Source organism: Cryptomeria japonica, chromosome 6 (genome assembly GCF_030272615.1).
Source record: "Cryptomeria japonica chromosome 6, Sugi_1.0, whole genome shotgun sequence".
Classification (NCBI taxonomy): Eukaryota; Viridiplantae; Streptophyta; class Pinopsida; order Cupressales; family Cupressaceae; genus Cryptomeria; species Cryptomeria japonica.
The window spans coordinates 161848960-161860370 of record NC_081410.1 but is presented as its reverse complement, the minus strand read 5'-3'; the positions used below and the strand labels follow the sequence as shown (position 1 = coordinate 161860370).

Genomic DNA, 11411 nt, shown 5'->3' with positions numbered 1-11411 from the left:
TTGATTGTCATAATAGAATTATCAAAAGTGTGAGTTAAGATGATGTTATTAAGCTTGTACTATCTTGACCATCACAAACTTACCCAAATAGTATATTTTGGTCTTGGAAAGGATTATGCAAAATCTAAACTTCTTGGTGTGATTTTATCCTTGTGACATAATTATATCTCTTGCTCTTGAAGTTTTTAGTACCTATGCATTTGTGTATCTAGAAAGATGGGTCATGCTTAGGACCATCTTAAGGAGACTTGATGTAGACGCAATCAAAGAGTCTTATCAAACAACCCAACATCACAACCAAAATAACACCCAATTCACAAAATAACACAATAAGATTAAAATTGTAATTGTTTATAGAACAAATTTTACTTCAAGATCTCTTCCACAAGAACACATAATATCTCAGGCTCCAATGTATCGGTTCTACTAAATACCATACTCCTTAGCCACCTCACTCATCTCCTTCTCTCTTTGAAAATTCTCTACCTTCCCAATCACCTTTCCTGTATTAGTGATCTCCCACTCTCTTAACTCTATCCCCTTTCTTTCTTTGATGGTGAAAATCCCTCCACAAATCACCTTCCATCTTCATATAATTTCTATATGGAAAATTTCAATTGTCATAGTAGGAGACGTTGAACTCTTAGCAATTGTAGTACTAAATTAGCACATGAGCACTTCAACCAAAAGTAGCCACATAAAAACATTTGAAAGACCCTCCAAAACAGTTGATGGAATGTTATAACCTTATTGATTATTTCAATCTTACTAAAAAATTTCAAGACTTGTCAAGAAATATCATACTAATGAGAACTAGAAATCTGCCACCATGTCGAAGGTTCCTATCCCATTAAGAACTATTCAATGATTTGTTTTCCTCATTTGTGTCATTCTTATTTTCATGTTTTGGGATATTAACTCCAATTAAAACCACACAAAGTGTTTAGTTCTCCAAACTGTCCAACCTTGTCTTTTGTAGCCTTTGTTGGGGGTTGAACCCTAGTAGGAACTCCATGCTTATTCCTTTATTGAGGCTTTAGAGTTCAATAGGAACTCCTAATAATTCAAATGATGTAGCGTGTGGCAGGGTTCCAACCCTTTAATGAACTCACAAAAATGCTCTTGTAAATACTTCACAACCTTCTCATCAAGGTTTCCATCCCCATCAGGAACAAAAAATGAACAACTTGTCATGGTTGTGTCTCCATTGGGAATTATCTAGCTTTACCATCATCAAGGGTTACCACTTCAATGCAAACACTAAGATTCTTACCTTGTTAGTGGTTCCTTAGCCATTATGAACTCAAAATTATCTAAGTATTCAAACTTCATCAAGAATTTCACCTCTATGAGAACCAAACTTTAATTACCTAATCATGAGTTCCTACTCCAATAGGCACTAGCAAAGCGTTGTCCTTTCCTTCTCATATTGAAGGTTTCAAGTGCATTAGGAACCAAAACTGGGAACCACTCCTCACCATTTTTTTGGTTGTGAATTATTAACAATTGGTGAATAGTTTTTGTCAAGAATTTCAAATTGGTGAATTTTTCCTCACAAGAGGGTGGCCAAACCATGCAATTTTTATGAATTATTGGAACAATGCATGTGAATTCACCATTAATTTATTTGATCAATAATACATAATTATATTTTCCAATAGAAAATACAATGTTTTAATGTTATAATTAATATTTTCACCGAAAATATCAAATGTATGTATTAATTCACCCACTTACTTACCAATAGCATGAAGAGTTTGTTTTCTCTCATTCAAATTCAAGGTCTTCCCTTGGCTCATTTTGTAATAACCCATTCATAAAACCCCAAAATACCAACTATTATTTTTTGTTCTTATTTTTTTCTTAATGTTATTAAGTGTTCACTCATAGGTATATTCGGGTACTTCTATCCATGCAGGATAGGTATTAGTCTAATTCATAACAACATCTAATCATATGGGTTAGGCATTTGTTCATTCATGACATGTATCCACCCAGATGAGGTAGGCATCTATCTCCATTACACATGGGATAGGTATGTTCTCTAGCCAGAGTCTTATTGCTTATTGAAACCATTTAGCTCTCGAGTCGCATCCCTGAAGACTACACTGTACTGAGGTCATCATCGTCAGAGGTATTATTTAAAATTAATGCTTAAAAGTCACCCCCGAATTTAGCCTAGGAGTCAAATGATCCATCCAGGATCCTTCCGAGTATATCATGAATATATTTTATCTTATCATTTATGTTTGGAATTCATAAGCCAAAGCTTCTTACTCAATGATTTCCTTGAGTTATTAATCTTATTCATGATTAACCTTCCTAAACCCCCATCCCTGATTGCCTACATACTAGGGAATCACTCCATCCCTAGATTGCCTACATACACCACTTCCAAACAAGATCAAGGCATATGTAATTCTTGGTTTCTAAACTAGGTTTGATGTAAACTATTTAGCAAGTACACAACCCTTTCTAGGGTCATTATCCCAAATAGTTTCTTTTGGTTGTTACCCATGTTGGGAAGCTTAGAAAGAAAAAAGGGCCCATGTTGGCCCCTTTCTTGTTTACCTAACTCCATCTAGGTCCTAGTCCTAAGATCATGTCACCCATATCTCCTGTGTCAAAAATCAAGATTTGTAACATCTGAATTAAAATAATGAAATAGAATAATCACATATATTCAATCCCTATTGGGGTTTTCTATGGTTTCACTAGTGGATGTAGGTTCATTAAAATTTATTTTATTAGATTACCAATCCAAGGGGGATTTCCCACCCCTTGGATTTAAACTCCACATTGTCCCTTATTACTCCCTAATGATTTATAGGGATGATACCACTAACACTATTGTTGCAACTTTATTAAGCAATAGATGTAGTAGCTCAATCATGAAAACATTACTTATAGGTTTGAGCCAAAGCCACCATATATATCAAATGTTGTTAGGGTTTTTCTAAGTTTCCTCTCTAAAATTGGGTTTACTAACATCATGAAAGAAAATACAACTAGATAAACTAACATGTATAATCAATATTTTTATAATAAATAAATGTACATAAATACGAAGTTCTAGAGATAATCAACCGATTCCTGTATCTAATATTTATATTTATACCAAATGAAAGTAATTACTATTTTAGACAATGTTTCTTTTACTATAGGATAGAACTAAGATGATAAGTGGTTTTAGTATATGCACCTTCATGAATAATATAATTTTTCCAACAAAATAATATAACATGGTGATACTTATCAAACTCTCTTTTGGAAGGAAGATCTACAAAATCGTCCAAGTCTTATTAGTAATCCACATAAAGTTTTAAACCTAACCACATTACTATGTTGCCTATTAAATATAATTCATATTAGTACTCAATTTATTTCATATAATTTGTAACATTCATTAATATTAATATGCCATTCTCTAAGCTTGCCAAATGCAACATATGCCAATCCATATAATAATAATTAAAGAATCTAATTATTCAGTGTTAAGTTCTATTGCATCCATCTACTCACATGGTTGATCATTTGAAAATGCTATAGTTTATCAATTTTTTGTAAAATAAATGCAACCTCAAATTAATACCCAAAAATAATGTCTATCACAACATGGATCATAAAAAAAAAAAATTAATTTAAAAAAAAAAAAAAAACTATATTTAGTTAGTTTATATTGATTCTATAATTTATATTTTTTGACAATAATTTCTTCTAACCAACATACGCAAACGATAATTGTTACTACACACTATCAATATACTAATCTATTGGAGAAACGCGACATTTAAGAAAAAACAAGGACTGTTATACCCAAAATGAATATCATCTAATAATAAGGATTTCAAATGTCAACATAAAAAAAAATGGTACAACTGACAAAACTATTTAATTGATGAGTCTACAAATAACAATTCACTTTTTTGGTTTATCAACAATAGAATATACAAATAATATCAATTAAGGATCAACTAGATTATGCCTTGCAATTTATTGATAACAATATTTTGACATCTGCTTTATTCCAATAAGATGAGTTCAATTCTTCCATCATAAAAAAAAAAGAAACTAACAATACAATGACTATTGAAAAATATAAAATTTGATTACTAAATCTATCCCCAAAAAATTAAGCATGAGGTATAAAATAACATATTGCACAAAAACATCATAAGTGATGAATGAGATGCCTGACAAACTGTCTAAAAGACTATAATGTTGAGATTATGGTTTATGTACAAATTTACTAATTGAATAATGTAAAAAAATTCATAATAAAAGTTAACTAGCAAGCATGAATAAAGAAGGGAAAATGGATTCATAATTATTAGATAGTATCCCTCTTGCTTGCACTAATAAGAGTATATCGAAATAGTGAAGGGACATTATTTAAAGTACTTGAAGAAATAAATTAAAGTATGCTAAAATTATATCAGATATAAGCATGCATGAGCACATGAATAGTAGGGCAGTTTTGTTTTAAGAAAAAGTGTTCATGTTGAGGGGGATATCTAGATGCTTTCCCAACTAGCTACCACAATGTTTAAAATCCAGCTAATTATAAGAAATTATCAGATTGACTACATCTACGTATTCTATAATAGGTATATAAAAGATAGATGGTGGATAAGATAAATAAGGAAAAAAGCTTCAAATTATGATGTATTTTGGAATAGTCAAAGTTAAAAGAAGGAAGCCATTGATGTAGTCTAGTAAGCATCGATTGGTTCAAGCCTTTGTCAAACACAAGAACGAATATTTGTAGCAACAATGACATTTGAGTTTGCATTTTCTAATGTTAGAACTGACAAAGGTATTATTGATAGATTTTTTAAAGCTAACATTTTAGCATTTGATTTTTTAAAAAACATTCAAAAGTTGATGCTAGAGATGAAGCATTTATGGCTGATTGTTTTAAGATATGTTTCAATAGGCGTATGAGAGTATTGGCTATATTATTCTTGGTGCACAATGTATATAGGTGTCTATAACAATTGTTCGTTAGAATGGTAGATATCATAGATTGATATAGCTAATCCTTTGTGCAAATTAAACATAATATATTTAAATCTAATAATGTATACATTCTATTTGTTGCATGAAGCGCAAGGAAGGTTGATACAATTCACATGATAATATAATTACTAAAATCAATAATTCAAAATTAGCAACTTGATTACTAGTGCCATGATACATAACCATATTCTAGAATAGAACCATTAATTTGAGGCGTATACTTACACATTGAGACCTATACTTATACATTCCTTTAAAGAAGATTAGCTTCAAAATGGTAGGCTACAACTCTCTCACTCTTGAAAAAAACAAAAAGAATAAAAAACAAGGTAGACAATAATGAATAAGAGTTTGAAGAAGAATGCACATGGTTTCGATACTTTATTGCATCAATCACTTACAAAAGGAATGGAGAATGGCCAACGATAGAACTCCTTTAGTAGAGAATGTCCGTGAGTGGAAAATTGTCTTTTCCATTGCTGATTAATCTTTCTTATATTAGCTTCCCTCTCGCAATACTTTTCAAATTAAGTATATGTTATAATGAGACGTGGCAATACTTTTCAGTTTAATGCCACGTTGTTTTGACTCTTAAGTTATTTCTTCCTAGAAGGTGCTACGACATGGAGAACAAAGTAGGTGTGGATTTGGTGCGACCTATTCTTTCCATGTGAAGTCGCAGATTGGTGGTATGGTGATATTTATGTGGAGTCTTCTTTGGTGACGTGGGTATTTCCTTCAATGTATCTCTCAGTAGTGGTACAAAACTAAGTGTGTTTCAATTCTATTAGATTTCCACAATCTATGATAATGAAGTAAACAATTTTTAAATTTGATTGTGTGCAAATAATCAAATCGAAAAGCTGTTTACTTCACTAAGTTTTTTTCTTTTATGAGTACCAAATCTTCATGTTGATGAGTCGAATAAGATGTAAACATGGAGATTGATTTTTAAGTTAACTACACCACCGTTAAGCAATGTGGAGTCAACTCCCATGCAACTTTTTAATGACAATCAGTGTGGGAGGTTTGGTGGAGTTTAACAACTACTTAATTAGGCGATGTGGAAAAATACATTTGTGATTCTTTGTTTTGGTGTGGGAATTAAGTAGAAATCCAACTAGGTGACGTGGAGGGTGATCTGAAAGTTCAACCTTAGTGTATAATTTTAACATATGTGATTTTAATGATACCGTATATGCCTCATGTAATTCTACCCATTTAGTTTTCACCAAGCAAATATTAGAGTAATATTATCATTTAAATAATAAGGCAACATCAAATACATAATGGAGGAGGTTGTGACACATTTGGCTTGAGTTTAATTTGCAATTTCATAAAAAGGGCATTTGCACTTCCTATGATTTGTTCTCCAAAGCTACTATGGATCTTTGTTTCTGAGAAGATTTGAGAGTGGTTTCATCTCTTACAACCAAATAGATAGACATTCAACATGCCTATATTGGCTTTGGCTATGAATATGTTGTACAACTTGGCATCGCTATTAGACCATGATAGAAAGATTGGCATTAGCAAACTAACATTGCCTTCTACAGTTATAAGCTATGTTTGGGACGCTACTAGCTTTCTCCACACCTTCCTATGGTGGATGTTCTCAAGTTGTGGTGGCATTTGTAGTCACCTATCTATTTAGAAAAAACTATTTCACAACAATTGGTTAGCTGTCATTGAGCCTAAACTTGTCCGTTTCACTTAGTGTATTCGTTTCCAAGAATTGCCTATAGGCTCTCGTCTTAGACACATGGGGGTAGTGGACCCTCATCCATTTGTTGGCTAACCAGAGTCTTTCAAACACCTCTTCTAGCTCTGCTACCATGCTCAACATTTATGGAGTTGGATTCATGAGTTTTTCTTTTCCCTTTCAAGCATAACCTCTTTTTCTTGGAACGTGGTTCTTTTGGGGGATTCGCCTTGCATTCCCTTCAAGAATATCTAGATCTAGCATGCTTTTAGGGTGGAGATTATGTTCTTCTTATGGAAATAAAATAATTATATTATTTTTTCTCACAATTCTATTGATACTTTTATTTTTCTTTTTACTAAAGCTTCGATTTGTAAGAATGTTATGATCCAGATTGAAGTTCAAGCAAATAAAGTAGCACTAGAGGTGGTCCACCTCTAGGAGTTACTAGATCATTGGGGTAATGCCCCTTGTATTGTGGCCACGGTTCCCTTGGACAATTCAGTTACTTGTGGTCATTCTCTCCCTTGCAGCCATAGGCATAGCCAAAGTTTCTCAGCTTGGCATTCTTAGTCACCAAGATCCCAGGGTCCTCATTGCCACTCTGGTGGCAAGAGCGGCATGGCTCAACAACATTTTGCCTCTCTTTGTCCGAAGTTTTCGCCTCTAGGTGGCCTATGGATGAGGTAGGATCAGCTACTAGTGGTGGCAACAATTGATCCTCGGCTAGTGGTGGTGGTGGTTGGCTATTGTCTTCAAGTGGCTCCCTTGGTTGGCTTTAGCAATTCCACCAACAAGGAATGAAGATAAAGAGGAGGGATAGACAATTGCTAATGAGGGGTGGTCCCTTCATGATGTCACCCCAGATCCTACTGATGTATGGAGCAAAGAGGATGACTAGGATCCCCCTTTGCCTCCCATATTGATGTTGCTCTCGCTGCTTAAGTGGGTTTTCTATTTTTTTTTAATCTTGCTTTATGGACATTGTCTTTGTAACTTTGAGGAGTGACCTTTTGTCCTCCTATATTTTAATGTAGGTATACGTAATTATTATAAATTAATAGAATATAATGCACATATTCATCCAAAAATTATTATATAAAAAATAATCTTAATTTAAATTAATTTAAAACCAAATTTTAACAAATGATATTAATAAATTATAATATCTTCGTTATCACATCTTCAAAATTGAAACCCATAACCACACCCAAAATACTGTCAAATGACAGATAGTTGGGAAAAGTACCTTACAGAATTACTCTTATTTGTTTTTGGTAGGGTCTCATATTTGTGCTTATTAGATGCGGTTGTGGTAAAAGTTGGGATCATACCTTGTTAAAAATAAAAAATTGATAAAATATCTACAAGCAAATGAAGTACAAAAAAAGAAAAGGGTAAACGTGTTAGGGTAAACTTATATTAGAAGGTACAATTATTTCATGATATTTTCTCGCTCAATTATTGCTGTAGAAACGAAAATAATTTGAGAAAGGAGGACACAATCCCCATTCTCATCTATGTTAGAATACCATTTTAATTACGAATCACTTTGATGTGATTTTTCTAAGCTATAGTTTTCCTACTGCTGAAATAAGAATAGCCTGGGAAAACACTATTTTCACCATTAATGGCAACGCAAAAGAGAAGAAGATGATGTTATGTAAAACAGTATAATATCGAAGATAATATAATGACACTCAAATTTCTTCTCAGAGAGGAATTTGGAGGAACTTATTCTAAGAATTACATAAAGTTGCGCAAATTTCCTGTCAAATCTGTACTCTGAACTTTATGTCACTCCGAGTTTTATCGATGGTAGCTTTACTGGAAGCTCTATAGCTGTATTGTCTACCAGCACAGGCACTGCTTCCAATTTTACATCTTCAATTCGTACTCGACTATTTTGCCAATAAGTACAGTATATTATCATCTGAACCGAAGCGAGTGGTATTCCAAAGAAATTCGGAATCTGGGTGAATCATAAATTACAAAACAAGTGAAATCAGCTCAGTCACAGTAGTTTTTTTTGTGTATAGACTATAAATTTATAAAATTTAATAATTATTTTTGGGTTCGTGTATGATAATTTTTATCATCAATGTTTCAAATCACATTTCGTGATTCATTATCAGGATGAACAAGAATATCAAGAAGATGATCTTTTATGTTCTTGGTGAATATACTGATGATGAGTCACGGAATGTGATTCAAAACGTTGACGATAAAAATTGGCTTACACAATCGAATCTAAAAATAATTATTGAATATTAGCATGGCTTGTAAAAATCTGATGGCTTTATATAGATTATCAACATATGATTACCATGATAAGAAGATCTTTGCTCAGAGCACCATACACCAACCACAACAGGCTGCCTAGGAAAGCAAACATTAAGAAGTAGAAGGACATGCACTCCACACTCTTTGTCCTATACACCACTCTCTGTATAACAAACATATATCAGTAATAATGTTGAAATGTTTCAGCATCATCAATCATGTTTAAAAATTTACTTAATTTACTCACAATATCTGAAAGTGGAGATCCGTAGAGGAAGATGGAGGCGACCATTCCAACAGTTCCAACAAACACTTTCTTATGGGCTGCTTCCAATCCACACAGAGAAGTTACTGCAATGCTTACAAACACCACCAAGACTCCTCCAACCATCAGACCCATTCTTCTCTGCCATGCCATTCATATCTTATTAACTGGAGGTCCAAAAGCTCAAGTGAAATGATGGGGACTACTCATATGGGAAAGTAGATAATACTTTACCTTTGATTTGGATGGAGCAAAGCGGAGATAGATGATGCAGAAGCAAAACTGGAGAAGAATGCCAAGAGCGTTGGTGCCCATTACAACACTATTCTCCCATCCATTGCTAATGAGAGGGGAGCCATACAAGGTGTAGATGAGACAGTTAAAGAGGCCTATTGCATAGGGCACCCCTGACATTTCTCCCGTTGTCTTCTTGTTATTCACTCTCCAAAAGATACCCCTGCTTATCAGTAAGTTAATAAAAATTTAGCAATACTTACAATATACGAACTACCCTCCATTGGAACAAAAAAAAAAATGTTCTTATTGTTCTACTTACAGTGGTGCTCCATACATGAGCAAAGCAAATGTGCCTCCTGGATCTCACACACAAGCACAGCAATATTCAGTACAATTATAGCAGCTATGATTCATGACAGTAACCTAAAACATTGAATTTAAAACTATAAGAATGTTAAATACAGAGTAATGACCTAAAATGCCAGCCCCGCAACGTATGAGTTTGTTCATTATTGGTTTTCTCTCAAAAAGATAAGAGAAAACAAATGAATTCCTTGTAAATGGTTACAAGCTCTAGGATTGTCCTGCATATTTAAAGCTGTGTGTTTCACCCGTACCTACTAGTGCTTCCACCTCTCAAGTTCATGTCTGTGTGTAGAAGGGTATAGAAAATAGGAATAAATGATATTTACTATTTATCATTGTAATAAAGATTAGTATATTTATATTTCAAAAAAAAAAATTTAAAATAATGTGGAGAGATATCATATAATTATCTTGTATGTTTGTTAGTTGTCTCTTTCACTCTCATTAAAGATTGTTACAATTGCATATACTTACAGACAAGTGGGAATGATTCTATTTTATTCAGAGTAATAAAATAATACTACTTATAGAGAAACTAAAACATGCATGCATTTCATGTCATCTACAAGTCAAATTTATTCAAAATCAATTTTTTCTTTAGAGATATTTGTATGTCATTGTGGCATAAAGAGATAGTAAACTAGGGAGCATCTTTTCATGTATCTAAAAATAGATCATCGTGCATTAAATTTTATGAAGGGAAGGGAATCATTTAGATAAGAAAATTATCATTAGAAATAAAAGAAAATTTATAATTTTTAGATAAAGATTTTTATGTGTAAAAAGGGACTTTGAAAATGATTTATTGATTAAAGAATTAAATGTTTTATGAATAAACCATTAAATGTAATGAACGATGATCCATTTCTAGATAATGAAAAGATGCTCCCTAATTTACTATCTCTTCTTTATTACAATGATAAATAGTAAATATCATTTATTCCTATTTTCTATAACCTTCTACACATGAACTTAACAGGTGGAAGCACAAGTAGGCACGGGTGAAAAACTCAGCTATAAATATGCAGGACCACCCTACAGCTTGTAACCATTTACGAGTAATTCATTTTTCTTCTCCTCTTTTCGAGAGAAAACCAATAATGAATAAACTCATACGTTGCGGGGCTGGCATTTTAGGTCATTACACTGTATTTAACCTTATTCTATTTTTCAATTCAATGTTTTAGGTTACTGTCATGAGTCATAGCTGCTATACTTGTACTGAATATTGGTCTGCTCGTGTGTAATCCAGGAAGCACGTTTGCTTGCTTATGTATGGAGCACCACTGTAAGTAGAACAATAAGAACATTTTTTGGGTTGAGTGAAGGGTAGTTCATATATTGTAAATATTTCTAAATTTCTATTAACTTATTGATGAGCAGGGTTATCTTTTGGAGAGTGAATAAGAAGAAGACAACGGGAGAGATGTCAGGGATGCCCTATCTAATAGGCCTCTTAAACTTTCTTGTATACACCTTGTATGGCTCCCCTCTCACAAGCAATGGATGGGAGAATAGTCTTGTAATGTGTAGCAGCGC

The 11411-nt window shown here is 33.0% G+C and overlaps 1 protein-coding gene across 1 annotated transcript; it reads right to left on the bottom strand.

The window, feature by feature from the left end:
* Positions 1 to 8400: 8400 nt before the first annotated feature.
* LOC131038012 (bidirectional sugar transporter SWEET3b-like) lies at positions 8401 to 10125 on the bottom strand. The gene is made up of 6 exons (XM_057970276.2): positions 9980 to 10125; positions 9826 to 9862; positions 9504 to 9726; positions 9252 to 9410; positions 9048 to 9167; positions 8401 to 8693 (listed from the first exon to the last, which is right to left on the bottom strand). Exons 1-6 carry the CDS (start codon positions 10014 to 10016, stop codon positions 8514 to 8516), a joined length of 756 nt encoding a protein of 251 aa, XP_057826259.1. The 5' UTR covers positions 10017 to 10125; the 3' UTR covers positions 8401 to 8513.
* Between the last annotated feature and the right edge of the window lie 1286 nt (positions 10126 to 11411).